Raw genomic sequence first — 21,129 nt, forward strand, 5'->3', positions numbered from 1 at the left:
GCACACCTTTAATCCCAGCACTCGGGAGGCAGAGGCAGGTGGGTCTCTGTGAGTTCGAGGCCAGCCTTGGCTACAGAGTGAGATCCAGGACAGGCTCCAAAGCTACACAGAGAAACCCTGTCTCAAAAAACCAAAAAAAAAAAAAAAAAAACAAACAAACAAACAAAAAGTAGTCAGCTGCTCTGAAGGACACACCTTTGGTCACAGTCTTCACTGCAAATTCCAACCACTGGAACAACTTGAACATTGCCCTTCTAGTGACAAGAGATTCTAACAGGCCCCATCTAGGCAGGAGCAGCCACGGGCTCTTTAGATTGATTCTAAGCCACTAATCCTGGGCAAGTGTCGCATTCTCTTGGATTCTCTTTCTTGTCTTGCATAAAGAAAAACCTTTTGAACAATGTCTATGGTTTTCCAGGACTGATTTTTTTTTTTTTTTTTTTTTTTTTTTTTTTTTTTTTGAACAATGTCTATGGTTTTCCAGGACTGATGTTTTAAGTTCTGTGAACAAATACATATGATAGACCATTTTCAACTTCTCTAATAGTTATATCTCCAGAGGAAGGAAAACCTTTAATAGTAATTGTCTTCCTCTATATAGTTTTTGTTGGTTTGGTTTGGTTTGGTTTTCCTCTTTAAAAGGCTGTAGTAACAAATCCCTAGAATACACCGTTTCCAATGATCAAGCTTAACAAGCATTTGTAATTAACAGGTTGTCAACAGTATCTCACCTGTGCATTAAACTTTTGGATTTTTTAAATGATTTCATGACCCCAGGCAAGGCAATATAAACATGTTTTTAAGCCCCAAACCTCTCTTGAGACAAAGTATCATATAGCCCAGGCTGGTTTCAAACTCACTATGAGGTTGCAGATGATTGTTGGACTTCTGATCCTCCTGCCTCCACCTTCTGAGTTCTGGTACTATAGGCACGCACCGCTGAGCTCAGTTTAGGTGCTTAGGATCGAACCATGCATGCTAAGGACTCCAGGCATGCTAAGCAAACACTCTACCACCTGAGCTATGTCTCCAGCCCCTGTAACATACTTATTTGTAATCAGAGCACCAGACTATGTAGGAAAAAATGTGATTTTTTTAAAAAATGTGAATGGTTTCTTAGCATTATATACCATCAGAAATCACAGTATACATGTGGCATATAGGGTCCTATAGTTCATTTTTAAGTTGGAAAAGCCATGATTTGAAATGGATCATTTTTGGAAAATGTACACTTTTTATGTCAAAAAAATTAACAAAGCATAAAGTTCTTTGGGGGACTTCATACAGTGTGGTCGAGGGAGTAGCGATGGGAATTTATGAAGTGTGTGCTCTCAGTTGAATCTAGTGGTTGTTTGCAGCAGTCCAGTAAGTCAGGGTATGTATTTTGTTCTGTCCAGGGAGTCGCTAGAAACAGCCATAGCACTGCAGTAAGTCAGAAGCGTGCGCACAGTGTCCCAAGTCCCCACTAGTCTTTCTCTTTGTAGGGGCCAAGCACAGCCTCTTCAGTCCTTCTGAAGATAACACTGTGTGCATCCTGCTTTATGACAGTTTGTCCCTTTGGATGCGTCACTATTGCTTGTCCTCGAAACATCTGTCGGAGACAGGAGACCAGCAGGGCTCGAAGGAGAAATGAGGGAACCAGGCCAGAACTACCAGACTCTCCTGAGCCATTTCTCATGGATGGTGGATAGTACGCCCAAAGGAGTGTTAGATGAAATCCGTAATGTGTGTGTAAACGTGTGTTCTACCAACAGCACTGGTTTTTGGCAAATGAGATATTTCTTAAGGGCGTTAACTTATAGACAACACTGCTCAGATATTACTTCAGCCTGCTATGGGTTAGTCTTTAGATCCTGTGCGTTCTAATCCTTGTGCCTTTTCAACTTGCCCGCTCCTGTAACACGAATCTTAACCGGTCTTATTAATAAAAAAAAAAAAACCCAGAGCCAGATATTGGGTTGAAAACCGAGAGATCAGAAGACTACAACAAGCCAAGCCACATGTTCTTACTGCTAGGAAAACCTCAGCTCAAGGGAATCTCAGCTGAACTGCTGCGAAAAGCCTCTAGTTCCTGGTCCTCACGCCTTATATACCTTTCTGCTTCCTGCCATCACTTCCTGGGATTAAAGGCATGTGTCCTGCCCAAGCAAAGACATGAGATCTCAAGTCCTGGGATTAAAGGTGTGTCCCACCATTCCTGGCTCTGTTCCCAGGGTGGCCTTGAACTCACAGAGATCCAGATGGATCTCTGCCTCCCGAGTGATAGGATTAAAGATGTGTGTGCCACCACTGTCTGGCCTCTATGTCTAATCTAGTGGCTAGCTCTGTCCTCTGATCCCCAGATAAGTTTTATCTGTTAGAGCACAAATAAAATATCACCACACACTCCTTTCTTTCCCTGTTGCTTTCTGTTCAGGCTCTGACTCTTTCTTCTCTCTTAGCGACTGCTGCATCAGCAGCCACTGAGTCCTGATTGGGGTGACCTTTGTAAACAAGGAGAGTGCTCACGTCTTCAGCATTCCATACCACCGCCCTCACCATCTGGACAAGCCTGCCTTCCCATTCCCCTCCTTTGTGGATCCGTGCAAACTTGTCAGGAATGTGGCTTCCACTGGAAGGCATCTCTTCTGCTCAGGGCATCACCTGGGCGCCAGTGAAAACAGTGGTGACTCGTAGATGTTGTGACAAAACCCCATTGTGTAACTAAACAAGTGACTTGTCCCAATGGATGGAAAGGTGCCAGCAATAATACTGCCAAGAAAAAAAAAAAAAAAACAATAATGTATATTCATTTTAGTTAAAATCACTCTTAACAAGAGGTCCTTTTTCTCCTAACTCCATAATACGTTAACTCTAGTCCTGCAGGCTATAGGTGGAGAAGAAAGACACAGGATTCAACAGAGCATCTTATTACATACTTGTAGGTAAAATGCAAGTATTGGGAAATAGGGAAAGGGCAAATTAAAGAAAGGACATTGGATGTTTGCCGTGCATTTTTCTCTTTTTCCCTATTTATAGAAAATAAAGTATCCTATGAAAGTTTTCCCAAAGGCCACAAGCAAACACATGAAGCCTAACAATCTGCCCATTGTCGCTTGTGTTACACCCTGTCTTTGAAATGTGTGTTCTTTGTTCTTGCATTTTGAAGGACTGCATTTTAAGCTGCGGGATTAGAGTAGTGACGTTTACGCTTGGCTGCCTGGATTGTCTTTTACAAAGTCAGAGCGCTATTAACTAAACTTTTCATGTTGCTCTCAGATCCCAGTCTGACAGGCCCTTATTCTAAACATTCACTCGGAGGTGATCTTCCCTTACATCCAGTCGTGTGATATCTTCTACGCTTTGGGCTGTGCATTGTAATTTACTCATTAACAGTCGCCACTGGGATCCCACTGAAGTGTAGCTTCGTAAGGCAAGTGTGTACATGTGATTCCTGGTTGCCTTTTCGTAAGGAACTCATGTAGGTCTGTATGTGACGTTTCCTCAGCGTGAAAGAGAAAAGAACAAGAGCGTGGGATAGGAAGAGTGCCTGACATCCTGTGCACACAGTGGGTGCCATGGGGACACTGGAGGCCCTGGGACGTGCCACAGGGGCAAGATGGAAGATAGCAGAGCTCTGGGTAGCATTCAACAAACATGACCTATATGTGTCTCTCCAGTGAGCCAGTGCCCCTCTAACCCACTCAATCATGAACCCGTGTCACCCAGCAGCAGCTCTCTCCTTCTCTCTCCAGCTAGACCGTGAGCATCCACAGCCTAGGATTGATTTAGCTTATAGTTCTGTCATCCCCTATGTCCCTGGCATTCTATTCACCACTTAACAAATGCTGTGTAAAAACCTGGAAGGGAAAGAGCGTGGCATGCAATAGCCTGAGTTACTAAAGTAACTACTAATTCATTACTGTCCATCAAGCTGGTGCTTTGTTTGTTTTGGTTTTGGGGGGTGTTTGTTTATTTTTTTTTGTTTGTTTGTATTTTGCCAAACTAAATTTTCATGATTTTTTTTTTTTTGAGTGAAACGAATCTTTCATGTGGTCTTTGAATTATATTATATGCCTCTTAGGAACTCCACAATGAGATAAGATAGGTGTAATAAGGGAGGTTTGGCAGCTTGCACATTAAAATGCAAGTCACTGTGTCGGGTCATCTCAGAGACTAAGGAGCCAGGTGCAGAAGTCACCATGCATTTAGCCCAGGTACCTACTGAAATGATTGAAACAGCACTGTGGTGCCCTAGCACCAACAGTGCCTCTGAAATCGCAGTACCAGCAAGGCCAGCCTCTGTTTGAAAACAGCTCTTGGCTTGCACAGTCATTTTTTGAATGCATATTTGTTGTAGTTGTCCCAGTTGTGAAAAGGGCTATCTATGGCTTGCTAGTTGGGAAAGCACGATGGTTTGTTCACTTCTTACCATTTTTAAGTCTCCCTCCCCTTTTATCATGGCCTTAGTCTAAGGGCATGTGCTCTGGCCTCGTCATCAGGAAGTAAAAAAATGAGAGAATCCAGCCTTTGCCCTCAGCATGCTCACCCCAGTGGGCTACTCAAAGACGTAGCCTTCAGCGGTGGCGTCTCAGACTGGAGTGCCTCCAAAGGACCCAGGACTGGAAGCTACTGCCATGGCTTCTGGTGACAGGGTGACAATCAATATGGCATTAAGTGACCAAGTTACATTCTCTAAATAGCATCACTTAAAAGGAAACTTAAGGAGCCTGGCTGCAGTAGAGAAAGCTTTGTATGGGGCCAGTCATTCTTGCTTATCAAGCTGGGCACTTGGCAAGTGCTCTGTGTACTTAGAGTCCACCTGTGCTGAGTAAGTACTTGCCCCGAAAGGTACACAGCCCATAACGGCGCTTGGAGAGCCAGGTCCCTGGCCTAGCCTATCTAAAGCCCTGCTTCCAGCCGCTGTTCTACACTGACCCTGTCAACGTACAACCACCCCGAGGAAAGGAAACCACAAGTTCAGCCAAGTGAAGAGTCATGGCGGGGGCCTATCTTGCCTCACAGCTGCCGCTATCTGCCTTGGCCATGGGGTTTGTAAGCTGTTGACACCAGGACAAGGAAGGCATTAGACTCCCCAGGAAAGTATGGAGAAAATGCTTTTCCTTCTTCTGGAAAAAAAAAAAAAAGAAAGAAAGAAACAAGAGTGGCCTGCTGATATTATCGTCAGTAGTTACCTCTTGGGGTCGACTGTGTTTGAAACTGGTGCCGTTGTCCCTGCCCTTGGAGAGGTCTCCATTCCCTCAGCAGACAAATAGGCTTAGCATCCCGTGTGTCAGAGGCATGGCAGACTCTGCAGGTGAGTGAGGCCGATGGTCCTGTCGGTACGGTGTAGGCAAAAAGGATAAGATCTCAACATCAGTGGAACAGAGTAAGACTTACAAGAGTAAGTTTTGAAATAGACCCACTCGTAGATGATGGCCTTTGACAGGAAGACAAGGTAGTCCACTGGAGAAAAGACCAGTCTTTCCTACAGCTGGGTGCTAAGACAACTGGATATGACCCTTAGCCCATTGGAGCTATGCTCAAAAACATTAGGCTGGATCATAAAATGCTAAGACTGGCAAGGGGTAACAGGGAGCTCGAGGTGAGAAAAGCCCTTTAATCTTATTTATTGTGACGGCTGCATGGGTTAAAGTACAGCCCTCAAATGGGTGAGGATTAATGTATGTGAATTATACTGCAGTGAGTTGAATGTTTCCCAGTTCCCTCCCATAATGTTCTCAGTGATTGGCTAAGAGGCAGGCTCCTTGTTCTGACCTGTGAAGCCCATCAGTGGCGGTCAGAGCCTGCCTGACTCTCTCCCATCCTGCAGCCCCCACTCCAGGGGTACTTTTCCTTAACAAGGATCCTGCCTTTGCTGTTGTTCCCTTTTAACCAGAGTTCTCTTCCCTGGGTCTTGGCATCGATGGTCCCGGCTCCGGGGTCACTTTCTCAGTGAAGTCCTCCCTGACTCCATGACTCAGGACCAAGCCTGTCACAGTGCGTTGGTCTCTAAACATGTGTCACATGTGGACATGCCTATTTTCACCTGTAGTGATGAACCCTAGGAGTTCACTAAATTGTAAGAAGTGAGGACAGCATGACAGCAGAGGTTTGGACATGGTGGTTCAGGTCTGTAGTTCAAGCACTGGGGATGCAGAAGTAGGAGGACTGAGAGTTCAGGGCCACTCTAGGTTATATAGTGAGACTCCATCTCAAAAAAAAAAAAAAAACCTTTACATGAGAGCTGAATGTGAAAATCATAGAAAGAAACTCTTGAGAAAGAGTAATTAATAAAACCAACTGCCACAATGTTTTGGGTAGAGGAAGATAACCACTTGGCAACAAGGAGTGATCGGTGGTCTTCACAAGAGGAAGTTCAAGAAAGAGCAAGTGAGATATAGAAAATGACAGTATGGAGAGGGTAGGGCATGTAAGGAACCGAGCAGAAGCTAAAAGATGCTCTCCAAACGGCAGAGCGATGGATAGCGGGGATTTAGGACCTGAAGCACTGGTAGAAGGAACATGGTCTCTGCTGTTTTAAGATTAGAATGCCACTGGGTTGAGACGCTTGATTCTCAAGCTGATGATGTCATAAGCACTATGGAAAGACAATACTGAGCCAAGGGAGTGCAGGTAAACAGACTGCCAGATGCTACCAATGCCTGGCAAGAGCCAGAGATCATGCCTTCATTATCATAGTAATTACATGGTTGAGCAGTTCTTGCCAACAGTCTGCCTCCCGGGTGCGGAAGTAAAGATGACAAACAGTTGGCTGGATCAAGGTCACCTACGAGCTAAATCAATGTGTCGTGAGGACAAAGAGAGAAGACACTGTAGACTGTGGGTCTCTGTGGTTGGGTCTGAATGAAACATACGTAAAACATAAAAGTCCTGTATGGGGAGAGACTGAGAAAAGAAAAGAAAAAAAAAAAAGGGCCAGAAAGCCCAGTGAGAATCAGAAAGGATCCTGAAGGATGGGAGACTGCCACTAAAGGTGGTTTGCTTAGAACCTGAGAATTACTTGGAACTTCAGAATTTAGAATGTGGACGATGGGTGTGGCTGGAAGAGTAGCGGATGAAATGGAGGCTAACGGAATGAGTAAAACTTAGATCTTAGACGCAGAAGAACCCAACATGTCACCCTGCACATCCTGACGATGTTACTCAGCCTCGGGAAGGCAAATGCAGATCCAAACCAGGGAACTCCGTGAGTGGCCATTGTGAGTATGTTCACAGTAACACACAGTATGTTCACAGTAACACAGAGTATGTTCACCATAACACAGAGTATGTTCACAGTAACACAGAGTATGTATGTTCACAGTAACACAGAGTATGTTCACTGTAACAGAGTATGTTCACAGTAACACAGAGTATGTTCACAGTAACAGAGTATGTTCACAGTAACACAGAGTATGTATATTCACAGTAACAGAGTATGTTCACACTAACACAGAGTATGTATGTTCACAGTAACACAGAGTATGTTCACAGTAACACAGAGGAGAGGGGAAAATACGTGCCGTGCCTAGGGATGAGGGAGTTGGGCAGTGTATGGAAGCTATAATGATGAGTTGTGAGAACACCAGACTGCTTCTGGGGGAGTCCTTCCTAATGCTGGCAGAGTCTGAACTGGGACCAGTGAAAGGTCCCTGGAAAACATGTGCTTTGTAAAGGAAGAAGGAACCCTTAGGTTATCATGAAGACAGGAGGTGGGATAGAAGGAAATCTTACTAAGAGAAAAAAAAGTGTAAGTCAAGAAGTAATGTAAAATTAAAAAGTAATGTAAATTAAGAAGTAATGTAATACTCGGGTATGGTGGTGCATGTCTATGATCCCAGCACTTGGGAAGTAGAGGCAGGAGAATTGGGAGTTCATGGCTATCTCCAGCTATATAGCAAATTTGCAACCAGATTAGGCTATATGAGATCTGGTCTCAACAACAACCAAAAGACAAAAACAAAAAAAAAAAAATTAAGATGATATTAACTTAGCATAAGAAATATATTTGTTCTTACTGTTTTAATACAGAAATATAGATGTATACTGTTAAGATTTCTGTCCTATAAATTAATATTGGAGCACCAGAATATGTGTTTTGTTTAAGAATGATATAGGCTAATACCGCATACCTTAGCAGATTGCTATTACCTTGCAAGTTTTATTTAAGGTATCAATGTTAATATCTGTGTGTATATGCTTTTTCTTTTTTAGCAGATTCTTGATCAAGTACTTACTCCATGGATCCAGGCCAGGTTCGTCCCATGGCCTGCCCTGAGCAGCGTACAGTCTGAGAGAAGATTCCATCGGCAAAACCATCTCTTGCCTTACGGAACAAGCAAAGAAGATGGACCTCCTGAGGAGCCATCTGACTGTGTGCTTTCCACCTTCTGTGCCCTTTTTAATCCTAGTCTCCACTCTGGCAACCGCTAAGAGTGTAACCAACAGCACTTTAAATGGCACGGACGTGGTCTTTGGCTCTGTGCCTGTCATCATTGCCAAAACTGACCATATCATCGTCAAGGAGGGGAGCAGTGCCTTGATTAACTGCAGTGTTCGTGGCGGCCCAGACCTAGCATTTAAGTGGTATAATTCTGTTGGCAAGCTGCTGAAAGAAGGGGAGGAGGACAAGGAGAGAGGAGGAGGTAGGTTTCAAAGTTCTGCCTGTTGTCGTAGATTATAAACCAGGACTTAAGAGCCCATACCCTAGTGTTGGTTGTCCTCCTACAGGTCACTTAAAAGTTCCTTCCTGTCTTGTTGTGCAAAGGCATAAGAGAGGCCATCTACTCTTAAGGGTTCACGTTGTAATTAATTCATTTTTTTGCTCTTTGATTCAGAAAACAAAGGGCAAACATGGATGTCTTTGGAAGGACCTCTTGGGATGATATGCTATAATGCACTCAAGACATTATAGAGCATAAGAGTATATTCCCTGAGTATATGTTCCATTTCTAAGACTTGTGTTTCCTCTCCTGGGATTGGTTCCAATAAGCAGCAGAACAGTTGTTTATCATTAAATGTCAGTTTAACTTGTCTACTGTGGGTTTAACAAGCAACTTCTTGAGGTGTCTGGGCAAACTCTCAGCTACCTGCTGAGTCCATTCCACGCCCCTGGAGACCTGGTTGAGGTCAGCGGTGGGAAGGGGGCTGGAAACCTGGGGCTGCAGATGAGACACTTGGCATTTAGTGAAGGAGTTTTTGACTGAAAGGTGTGAATCCTCTTCCCAAGCTCTGAGCTTCCTTCACCAGAAACTGCATCCAGAGACAGGCTTGGAGGCCCCTGGAATCTCCTCTTCTTGTTTAAGATGTGTGAGGTGATTGTGTGAAAACCCGAACAGGCTCTGATTGATGAGAAGGAGTTAATCTGCTTGGTTCAGCTTTTGACTGGGAATGAAGTAGGGCATTGGAGGTGGGAGGATACAAAGACCGTTGCTCAGCAGCGGCCCCTCTTCCCCTCCTTCCTTTCTGTTACCCTCCCCACTCCTTAACCCTCCAACCAATGAACAATCCCCAAATGAGTTTCTGCTTCAGAAAAAAAAATCTCCATATTTAATCTCTTCCCCTCATATTATCTTAATTGCTCTGCAAACGGAGAAAGTCAAATGCTTTGCATCTCCTTAGGAGGTTCTTACGGTTGCACGCTTCTGTTTCACAGTGATGTTCCCAGTGGGGAAGGCTGCTAGAAGGCCAGCTGCCTGGGATGTGCCTCCTGGCTGTTATGCTACTGCTGACATTGTTTGGCTTAGCCGATCATGACTACACCGTACAGGATAGCTGCTTCCCTTTGATCAAAATACTATATATAATAAATCATATGGATGTTTAACCTAGGCAAAGGATAGCCATTCCCCACCAACTCACATTGTGCTGTCCTAGGAATTCTAAGGTAGAGGGGGCTTTACACACACAGCCGTCTGATTTTCCTTCACTGGAATCTGCCTGAGGCCCTGCTCTCAATGAAATGGTTGTGACTAGAACCTTCACTACTGACAGTGGAGAGATGAGAAACACCACCCCTTCTTCCACAACCGTAAGTCAGAAGGATAACACCACCCCAGTGAAGGGAGGACAGAAGCATGGTAACACACATGCAGACCTCAGCAGGTCTCTCTGCAGGGCTGGGCGACTCCCAGGGACATCAGGATGACAGAATTGAGAGGATTCGAGAACTCCAGACCTCAATCCACCTTCCACAGGGACCCTGAAGCACAGGCTGCTCCTGGGTATTTAAAGAGGGGTCTGTGCGCTAAACTGCTGAGTCCTAGAGAGGAAGAAAACTATGGTAATAATGTAATGCCAGAGCCTAAATTTCAGTCACGTCATTTTGAATGTTGTTCCAAAGTTTACCCTACTGCTTCAGAGAAATACGCAATGCCTTTATTGCAAAGGTCTTTGGGACCGTGGAGTCAGTCTCAGCAAGTAGACATGCTGGCTGGCCTTCTTCATCGGTATGTAAAGGTGGTTGAGCTATACTAGATAGTGGCTGTATTTTCTTTAATTTTACTTTTGCTGGTGGAAGCTCAAACGGCCCATTAGAACACCATATCTGTAGACTCGACTCTATCAGCAGCTTGGGAATTACAGCATCAGAATACAGCGCTCACATCTTCCCTGGAGACTTGCTGACGAATCAGTTAACTATTTTAAGTCTTATCAGAGAAGATGTCTTTTCAACTTCTAAAAGAACTCATGATACCAGTACTTGATGTCCCAGCTCAGCTCTTGTAATTACAATGCGTTAATAATAGTCATTTCAGCGCATAAGCCACATTGGGGAAATGGAGCAAGCGTTGCACCTAACAAGCAGGCAGAACATGGAAGCATCAGGAAGGAGAGTGCGCCTCGGGAAATATTAGCACTGCTGTGTGCTGTGTCCTGGGGTGGCCTGGGAGACGGCACAGTCTTTAATTTCTCGTTGCTGGTGGAGTAAATGCCCATTTTTACAACACAGATGTAGACTTGTGTTTTCTAGCCAGAACACTAGAAGTGGAAGCCGAGCAGTGTTTCATTTGCAACTGAGCCAAAGGGTGAGTGAATACAGGGTGAAAATCGTGCTAATATCCCATTGCTAGGACTGCACATAGATACCTGGGGGCGGTTTAGGCCAAATGAATGGAATTCAGAAAATCTTCATTAACACCTATTGCACATAAGCCCGGCCACTGAGTTATAGGTATAACTTTCTAATCCTTACGGTAAGCATGTAAGTGAGGTGCTGTCAGTGTTCATGGATGCAGATGGGAAGTCAGAGGGCTGGAGAAGACATTATACAAATGTTGTATAGTGCAAAGCCAGTTGGTGTTGCTTTCTCTGTGTCAGACCAGAGTCCGCTTAGCCTCGGGTCTCAACCGACGAGAAATACTGTGGAGCATCTGGCACGGCTAGAGCAAATGTGGGAAAAATTCCTGCATGGAAGAGACCTTTTAACTGCCGTCATCCCAGTTAGAGTCAGGATCTTTGTGCCTTAGGCTGCGAGTGTCATGCACACAAAAATGTGTTCAAAGTCATAGTCAGTTTGCTCACAGGAGCTGATTACCACTGACTTTGTGATTAGCCCAGAAAGAAACAATTTCCTCTCTTGTTTAGGCTGAAAAAGTGAGCTAGCTGTCATGCATGGCGGCCCCCTGTGCTAGAGCCAATTTCCCGTCCTGGTATCGCAGCAGCTGGTTTGTTCGGCTTTCCCGGTTCTTCTCAATTCATTTCCAGAGGATCAGGAAGGCATCATGTGTAATCCATACGGTTTTGAAGTTCACTAAAAGAGTGTTTCAGAGGGTGGATAGTGGATGGTCCACCAACCGTGTACAAGAACTCATTCTGAATTCACACATGCATGAGCTCAAACAGCCAGAAATGCACGGTTTCCAGTTTCCCTTTGCTGGAGATGAGTATGTCTACTCATCTGGGAAGTGTTATGAAAATCCCCAGTTATTGCAGATGCACTAATTATCTAATTATTGCACTGTGCTTTCTTATTGCAATGTTAAAACATTTCAATTCACTTTAGCACCTCCATCAGAGAAGTAATAAGCATTTCAAGGAAGTTGACCTGTACAAGACCCTGGAAATAGAGATAACAAATTTTCCCTTTAAGTCCCTGTCTTTAAAATCTACTTTTTGGGTAGATGTGTTTTGCATACTACCCTGTCTCCAAGAATGATTAAGAATTTTCTTGCCTAAAGCACTCAGGAGAAAACTGACCAGAGCTGCCTTTACATTGTTCCACTGTTTCACAGATTCTTCTAGTAGACTGGAAATGCCAGTTCTGCAAAGTGAAGTCAGCCAGGTTTCGAAAGTGCCATTTCTCTCCTCTCTGCTTTATCAAACACACACACACACACACACATACACACAGACACACACGCACGCATGCACATGCACATATGCATGCACGCATGCACACACAAACACATAGGTATGCATACACATGCATGCACAAATGCACACACGTGCATGCACCTATACTACATATAATGTACAGTGTATGTAACATATAGGGGACCAGTTCTCACAACATAAAATACAAATAGTCCTTTACTGTCAATGGAAAGTAGGAACTCAATCTATACAAACCTCCACAAATTCTCCATTTAGTACATTAAATGCCTGAGAATTTATGAACACTCCCAAAGGCGTTAAACCACGTTTATGCAATTGCAGTGGCGAGCACTTCTAAGCCCCAGTTTTCTCTTCTGTAAACCAGAGAGAATCATTCCTTTACTACCAAGCCAGACTTGCAAGTCTTGAGTAAATACTTGTCTGTTAAATGTTTGGCATGGTACCTAGGACTTACAAAGCTCACAGTAAATGACAGCTGCTATTTTTGTTACTATTCTGTTCTGTCCTCACAATAATATATTTCAAGTGCTAAAATCTCCATTTCCTAATATAGAGTCTTTTGTAACGCAAAGAATGTTCGGATAATTTCTCCTTTTTTGTCTCAGTTTTCAACCTCAAAAAAAAAATTACTTTTGGGGGGCTAGAGAAATGGCTTAGCAGTTAAGTGCATTGGCTGCTCTGACAAGAGACTAGGTTTGATTCTGAGCACCCAGTCAACCATCCATAGCTCCATTTTCAGAGGATCCAATGCCCTCTGCATGCACCAGGCATTCACAAGGTACACATACATGCATGCAGGCAAAACACTCGTATACATAAGCCAAAATAAATGATCTTCTTTAAAATTTATCTTGGCTGGCAAGACAAGGCAGTAGATAAAAAGCACTTACCTTGCAAGCCTGACAAGTTGAGTTTGAGCCTCGGGAACCTGCAGTGGAAGGTGAGACCCAACTCAAGGATGTCCCCTCTGACCTCCACGCATGTATTGTGACACACACACTAATAATAGCCGTGTTTTTTCAATAAGTGCAAAAGATGAACATTCCCTTAAATGCTATTTGAAATTCCAAATTATTTCAACATAACCTTTTGACAGTTTAGTGGCCGTTCAGTTTTGTATACAAAGTACCAATGATGGCTGATACCTTCCTTCTCCTACAGGCAAACTATGTGGAAATTACCAAGTATAATCTGTGCAGGGTAAATTTTCCACTTTGATTGTATGTGTATGAGTATTCAGCTCCTACTACCCCCAAGAGTCTATGTGGCCAATTCTGAGACAAGTTTGTTTCTCCTAATGGGGATCTACAGGGGCGCCCACCGTCATTGTCTAATGGACAAGAGTCAAGGGTGCTGCTCAAAAGCCTACAATGGGCAGAATAGGTCCTACGACAAAACAGAATTGCCCAGCTCCATGGGCCGCTGGGCCGCTATTGAGAAGCCTTGCTCTTGCCCAAAGAGACATTCCCAACTCGCTAAAGAAACCTTCTGAAGTAGACCTTTGAGTCAGGTCTTCAAACTCTTAGTGTATTTCCCCAAAAAGGGGGGTCAGTTAATGGTGTTTGGGTTCATTTTCAACATGGGTCCGTGTTAACGTTAACCACCGCCATTTGCGTGTTTCTTTAGTGAATTGTGCTTGATTTGGGAATGTAAGCCCAGGCAGCTAGTCTTAGCCATGAAAAGACTCTTTCAGATCCATCTAACATAAGAATGACAGCTGAGATTCCCCCAAATGGAAGTCACTTTCATGAAGCAAGTGGACTATACTCCTGCATTGGTAAACCATGTGGAGCTACTCTCAGAAAAAGCTTATAGCTAGCATGCATAGAATGACATACTTGGTACTTTTGTTAAAAATTAAGATTATCATATCAAATTAGCAAAAGGATAAGGATGCTTTTTTTTTCATTTGCAAGGACATAAAGGCAGCAGGCTCTTTTCAGATATTAATTGCTCTAAGCTGGACAGAAGTGCCGATTTGAACAGCAAAATCCTTCCCCCCCGACCTTCCTGCGCTGAAAGCTGAGCTATTATCCCAAGCCACTTTTGCTCCATAGGACACAGGTAATAAGCTTATTAGAACGGCTCCAGCACTCTCTCTGAAGAGGACTCTTGGGGAGCATTGAGAGGTGGGGGTAAGACCTCCAGAGGGCTCCCAGCCTGTAGTGTTTGTAACCCGACTCACACGGTGGCTTCAAGGGTCTGTCGTCTGTCGTAGAAGCCGGGGGACAGGTGCAGCCATGGAGTTCTAAATTTGTTTTCAATTATATTTTATGGAGAGGCATAAAATCCTTTCTCCTCAGCGGTCTGGATTTCGCACAGCAGAAAACGTGTGTCCCATTTATAGGCACAAACACATGTGTTGTATGCCTATTTGGAGAGCGTCAGTGTAATGGAATACTCATTCAAGAGGCTGTCTTTTTATATTTGCATAAACGTACCTTTGAGTGCTCACCACCTGATCATTTTTATGTAAATTTGTTTAAAAAAAATAGCATACTAATTTTGTCAGATTGAACCCTCTTCCTTGCGAGGCGGGGGTGTGTGGATCTGAAGAGTCCATGTACCCAAGGATTGGGAGCAGAGTTTTAATCTGTTTGCCTGACTCCCTGGGGGTAGAGAGGAATCACATATCAGCTGGGTCATGCATACATTCTGAGTGATGCTGCTAAGGGAGAAACTCCTTCCTTCAAATAAATAACCTGTGGACGGCCTGAGAGCCTAGTGTTTCTTTTTAATGCTCAACCTTGGGGAAAAAAAACAGGAAAGCTTCAGGACTGGTGTTTGGAGACGCTAGCTGTGACTGCCTACTGGATCTTTGTAGGTTGATGTCCTCACTTTCCTTGTGTCTCTTTAGCTCTTTAACTTGTTGATGATGTTCATTTCCACGCATCGGTGGTCTTAGTAAATATTGGTGAAATTATGAAGGCCACTCCACGTAGTTAAAAGGGTGGTTTATTTTGTGGGGTAACTCACAAGTGAAGGGATAGGTAACAGGGTCTGGGAAAGGTGTAGCGTAGTCCGGCGGTGTTCTCTGGAGAATTCTGCTTGGTCTACCTCCAGCAGCCAGGGTCCAGGAACCAAGAGAGCTGGCACATCCAGATCTCGGGTCTTCAGGGTCCTCTCTCAGCCCCACCTTGTAGGCGTGACAGTTAACGAAGCCTCATTGGGGGTTAGAACTTGCAGATCAAAGCTGGAATGGCTACCACTACAAGCAAAGGTTGTCCACGAAGATGCCAGATAGTTGTGATGGTGCCATGTGCTGGTCTCATGTTGAATCACAGTAGTGCCTGTCTTGGGAGGGTTCCTTGTTGCTTATAGGTGTAACTCCAATCATGTAATGTTGGTTTTAAAAAGTATGTGGCGCTGGTTACCGTTAGAGAGAGGTCATGAGCCACAAGGCACGACAAAACCCAGTATCAGAGCTTTATTAGGAGGAAGAGGGGAGACAGAAGAGAGCGTGGCCAGGCCTGGGAAGAGACACCTGAGTGGGAGGGGAGGGGCAGAGAGCAGAAGAAAGAGGAGGAGGAGTCTGTGTCCGGCTTTTAAGGATTCCCCCCTCACATGTGCAGGTGGACTTACAGCTAGGCCACGCATGCACAGATTGCGTGACCATGCCACGCATGGATGATGGAGATGGAAGACCCCTTGCTTGCTACTGAACTGCGCATGTGCAGTCATGCAGCTCGAGGAGTGGCAGAATCCTAACCTGTAGTTCTGTTGATCTCATAGGTCTACTGTCCTCGTGGTGTGACATTGTGCTGTAACTCATGCACAGGCCTACATGCCAGGATCATGGTCCCAGGCTTATCACCCTCCTGCCTTGGAACCAAGGTGCAGCTTCTCCCAGAGACAGCTGGAAGGGAAGGAATGTTCTGGAACTATATATACCCTTCCCCAGAGGAGGGAAATTCTAGGAGGAGATATAATCTGAGCAAGACGCATTATTATTAGTCTGAAAATGAAATTTTTTTCATTGCCTTGATTTTTTTTTTTGTCGTGTCTATTAGTGTTTGCCCATTGGTCAAGGGGCTTGCCTGATTTGATAAACAGCAAGAGGTCTACAGGAAGGTTATAGAGGCCTCCAATCATGCTTCCAACAGCTCACCCAACCAGTTTAACCTACCTGCCAGGGGAAGAATGTCCTTCCCCACCTTCTAAACTTTGCAATTTGCAATCATTGCCCTCCTCTTTATTTTGGCAACATGAAAAGTGAAAGTTAATCTTTTAAAACAGGGCTTTGAACCCTTTAAGTTTAATGATGGTTTATATCATCAGTCCTGGCCAGAAAACTCTGATACTATTTCTGGTCCTTATTTCTTATAAATTGCCTTTATATATATATATATATATTATATTATATATATATATATATATATATATATATATTTCCCTATCCTTCTTTTGGATTTTATCTTAACTCATAAGGTTTTGTTGTTGTTGTTGTTTATTTGGGGTTTTTACTGTGTTGTTTTATGTTTCATAGTCAATAAGCATTTGTCTGTCACACATTCTAGAATTTTCTCCCAGTCTGTAACTTTCTTCTAACTTTTCTGTGATACGTTTTTATGATTCAAAATATGTTCATTTGGTGAAAAATATGATCCATCAACATTTTCCTTTATAGTTTCTGAAATTCTTTTAAAAGCCTAGAAAAGGCCTCTATCCCCCAGGTTTCCAAAAGTCTTATGCCTTCAATTAATTTCATAGTTTTAACTTTATATCTTAAGAGTGCTTGAATGGATTTTTATTTGTTACATAAAGCAGAGATTTGCATGCCTTCTTTCCAATGTCCAGTCAGCCCAAAGGTCTTTCTCCAGTGATTTGAAATGCCTTCTTACTCTTAAAACTCTTAGTTACTTCTAATCTGGACTTTCAGATTTTTCTTCTCTGACCTAATTGGGGTCAGAGATGGCCATTCAAAGCATGAGATGGGCTATGAGGGTGAAATTAGGCAGGGGGCTCAGAGTGAGGAGACAAGTGGTGTCGGAGAGAGGACGTGATAGGAAGATCCTGGGGCCCTCTCTGTTAGAAGAAATGTGCATGTTGTGTCTGGAACAGCCTGTTAAAGTGAGATGCAGAAGTAGAAGGACCCCGTGCTCCTGCTCTGCTATGTGTGATGAGGGCCCCCTGCGTCCTGGCCTGGAGTCCTTTCAAGCCTGTCTCCATCCGAGCCCTGCTTCAGTTTTATACATGGTTTGTCAGCTCAGCAGCTCATGCTGCGCTCTCTCTTGCTCCCTCCACCTACCCCCCACACTGGCCCTAAGTGTCTCCTCTCTGTTCCTTCATTCCCTTTCCCACCTGCTGCCCGCCCCTCGTCCACATGCACTTGGCACACAGTCCTAGAGCTGTCTGTTGCAGAGTCTTCTCCCCGTGGGGCCCGGATGATTTTTTTTTGTAGTCAGGAATCGTGTCTTACTCATCTTTGTATGCTCATCCTCGTCTAGTGTGGAGCCTGGTACACAGACAATTTATTCAATGGTATCTGTTGACTGAATGAGCGGGCACGATAAAAGAGAGCCGCTGCCCTTCTGCAAATGTCAGCTCTGTTGTGAAGCCCAGCACACGTCCTGCGGCACGGCTCCAAACCCACATCTGTTAGCTCTTCTCTTTGCAAAGGAAAGGTTGTCACCACACGCTCATTCACACGTGAGAGATGCTCGCATGTCTGGAGTTCCTAGGGGAAGACAATGACAGATTGCTAGGTGACCACTAATCTGCAATAATGAATGTGTCTGTGTCTTACCCTGACGCCTCCGAGGTACTGTCACTTCGCATAGCAGCACCACCGGGAAAGAAAGAGGATGGAGAGAAAGAATTTGGAATTTGAGGGTAGGGGCTGCAACCTGAGCTAGACACAGAAAGTGGGGAAGAGGATGAGGGCTGGGAAAAGGCTCGCCATTTGGTCTTGTGTTATTTTCAGGAGGTAGAGTCATCATTAACAGCCTGCCCTTTTTATTGCCTCCCAAAGCATTGCTTGTGGAGCTGTCTTGGCTTCAGCTGCCGACACTTCAGGTTTTTATTTGCCCTGAAGTGGTACAGCTTCATGAAAATTCAGCGCGTAGCTCTGACATTCCCACCAGCTACAGTTTAAGCCGCTCGGCGGCGGCAGCATGGTGCGTGCCCTGCTTCGTATTCATGGCACTGAAGATTTCCTGTGACAGTCACTGTGGGTGTTCGCATGTCTTTCACGTTCCAGCAGCCGAAGTTGGGCGCCTTCCAGCATAGGTCTCAGGGAAGGGTATCCTCGCAGACGGAGGTGGACGGGCCCTTATAGCACAGAAAGGATGCACCCCATGTTGTCAGCTGGGGTCTACCCTGCGGAGATGTTTCTTGAGCCTGATCCAACCTGATGGAGGAAAACCACCAAGCATAATTCATGACATCTTTCTGGTTTTCAGGTCTCTGTGTGTTAAATGATCGTGTACACATATATTTTTCACTAATCAGAGGGGAAGCTGAGGTTAAGTAGAATTTGGAGTCTTAGTGTCCAGGAAAGAGAGAACTTTTACAGCCAAGAGAAAGAAACAGATACTCTTTGAGGTGATCAGAACCTCAGTTTATCTGACAGGAGCATTGGAAGGTAGTGTGTGTGTGTGTGTGTGTGTGTGTGTATTGGTGTATGTATGTGTGTGTATGTGTGTGTATGTGTGTGTATGTGTGTATTGGTGTGTGTGTGTGTTTTGTGTGTGGGTATGTGTATGTGTGTGTGTTGGTTTGTGTGTTTGTGTGTGTGTGTGTTTGTGTGTATGTATGTGTGTGTATATGTATGGATATGTATATGTGTGTGTGTTGTTTGTGTGTGTTGGTATGTGTGTGTGTTGGTGTGTGTGGGTGTGTATGTAGTGTGTGTTTGTATATGTTGGTATGTTTTGTGTGTTGTGTGTGTGTGTTGGAGTGTGTGTTTGTAGGTATGTGGGGGAGTGTGGGTGTGCATGTGGATGTGTGTGCGTTTACAGGCTTCCACTATTTGGACTCGCTCTGTGATCTGGTGACAGAATGTTAATCTAGAGCATGTATTCACTTTACTGTAGGATACACGGGCAGGACCCTGAGTGCCACTGATATCAGCTGAGTCCATAAAGCAAACATGTTGTTGGTTTCAAGGACTAAATTGGTGTGCCGTGTCCTCCTAGGATGGACTAGGAAATTTCGGATAGAGGGTGGTAGTCTGTTATTTAACTACAATGATGGTTTAAAAAAAAACTGGGGATCACAAGATATGTATTTATATTTGTTTTGTCTTACAGTTAAATCACAATACCCACTTCGCATATATGTGTTTGGGCTTCAAACTTTAAAAGCAAACAGGACCTGGAGAGATGGCTCAGTGGTTAGGGGCACTGACTGCTCTTGCAACCCAGGTTTGGTTCCCAGTACCCACAGGATGGCTCTTAACCACCTGTAACTCCAGTTCCATGGTCCTGACTCCCTTTTCTGGCTTCCTTGGGCTGGGCAACATACATTGTGCATATAAACTTATGCAGGTGTATAACTTACCCGTGAATAAAAAGCTTTTGTAAAAAAAAAGTAAGTGAGACTTTTGTGCTGGAGAAAGCATTGAAGAGATGTCAGTTTGAGGAATCATAGATCTGAGCTATGAACCATATTTGTAAGTAATCAGCTACGTGTTAGAAGACCAGTTTCCCAGAATGAACTGCAGTTATCAACAAACTGGCTCATGTTTGAGTCCATGCTCCTTCTAACAACACAATAAGTCACTTTCTAAGTATCTGTATGTCTGAAATTATGGCCTCAAATTAGATAAATGAGAGTCAATACAAGATTTAAAGTATGTCTGGAAAAAATATAAAGGTCAAATTCAGGACATCAAAAAATACTCACTAGAGGGAAACACCCATCCTTTGTAGCTGCTGTGTGCTTTTGCGTTTTCTTTTTCTATACAAGTGGTTCCTGTTCAAGCATGGGAGAAAGCTTCTGTTGGTATTTACTGTTCTCCTGCTTTCTCCTGTCCCAAGTGCATACTGCTCCAGCTTTGTGATGATAATCATTTCTCCCGGGAATGGGTGGAGAAAGGCCGTGGTGTGGAGATAACTAAATTGACCCTTCTCATCTCTTGCTCTCCTCCATCCCGTCTTATTTCCAACAGAAGGCAGGCAGGTAGGAGAACACCTTCCCAGGCTGTTCTGCAACCCAGCACCTTCTGGGTAGAATAAACTGTCCATCAATGGGGGTATTCCCCCACCCCATGCCTGCTGTCGTCTACACGAAACATGCCCGTTCTAAGAAAATAAACTGATAAAGCGTTTCCCTGGTCCCAAGTCATTGTCTATACAGCTACATCTGCGGCAGAAAGATTAAAATTCATGCTCAGGAAATGAAAGCTTGCCTGAACTGCCTCCGAATAGAGACAGACTCTCGCAGGCCACATGCTGGGTTTGCCTGTTCCCACACAGTCACTGGAAACTGACATCGCTAGACTCTAAAGCCAGAGCTTTCTACTCTTAGGGGAAGTACACTGGCTGGATTGTCAGAGAGGAGGGTTAGTTGAGGACACCAGGAATCTCTCTTCAGAAGGCAAAGAAATGTGACAGCTTCGAAGGGGAGGCCTCCTGCCCGCCCAGCCACTGCAAGAGGCAACAGGGAGGTGCTGGAACCCCAGGAAAGTACCACATTGGCGAATATAGCCTCTGTAGGCATGTCCGTTGGCTTAGACGACACCAGGTCTTCTCACACCTCATACAGCAGTCCTTTGAGACCTGGACCGTGTATGAGCTCTGGAACTTACCAGTGCTGGGGTTTGAACTCAGGCCTTGTGAATGTGAGGCAAGTTCTCGGCCATCGGAGTAC

At 44.4% G+C, this 21,129-nt stretch overlaps 1 protein-coding gene across 4 annotated transcripts in view; it reads left to right on the forward strand.

Annotated features, from left to right (window-relative positions):
• Positions 1-21,129, forward strand: part of Mfap3l (microfibril associated protein 3 like) — a 43,077-nt gene that overhangs the window by 14,878 nt on the left and 7,070 nt on the right. The window contains exons 1-2 of one of the 4 annotated variants that reach the window (XM_037211751.1): positions 6,249-7,202; positions 8,197-8,627. In XM_037211751.1, coding sequence (XP_037067646.1) covers positions 8,330-8,627 — 298 coding nt within the window. In that variant the 5' untranslated portion in view covers positions 6,249-7,202; positions 8,197-8,329. Of the gene's footprint in view, positions 1-6,248; positions 7,203-8,196; positions 8,628-21,129 lie in introns of those variants that run through there. The other 3 variants (XM_037211752.1, XM_028881057.2, XM_028881058.2) reach the window with 3 other exon arrangements.

This window comes from Peromyscus leucopus, chromosome 17 (assembly GCF_004664715.2).
Source record: "Peromyscus leucopus breed LL Stock chromosome 17, UCI_PerLeu_2.1, whole genome shotgun sequence".
NCBI lineage: Eukaryota > Metazoa > Chordata > Mammalia > Rodentia > Cricetidae > Peromyscus > Peromyscus leucopus.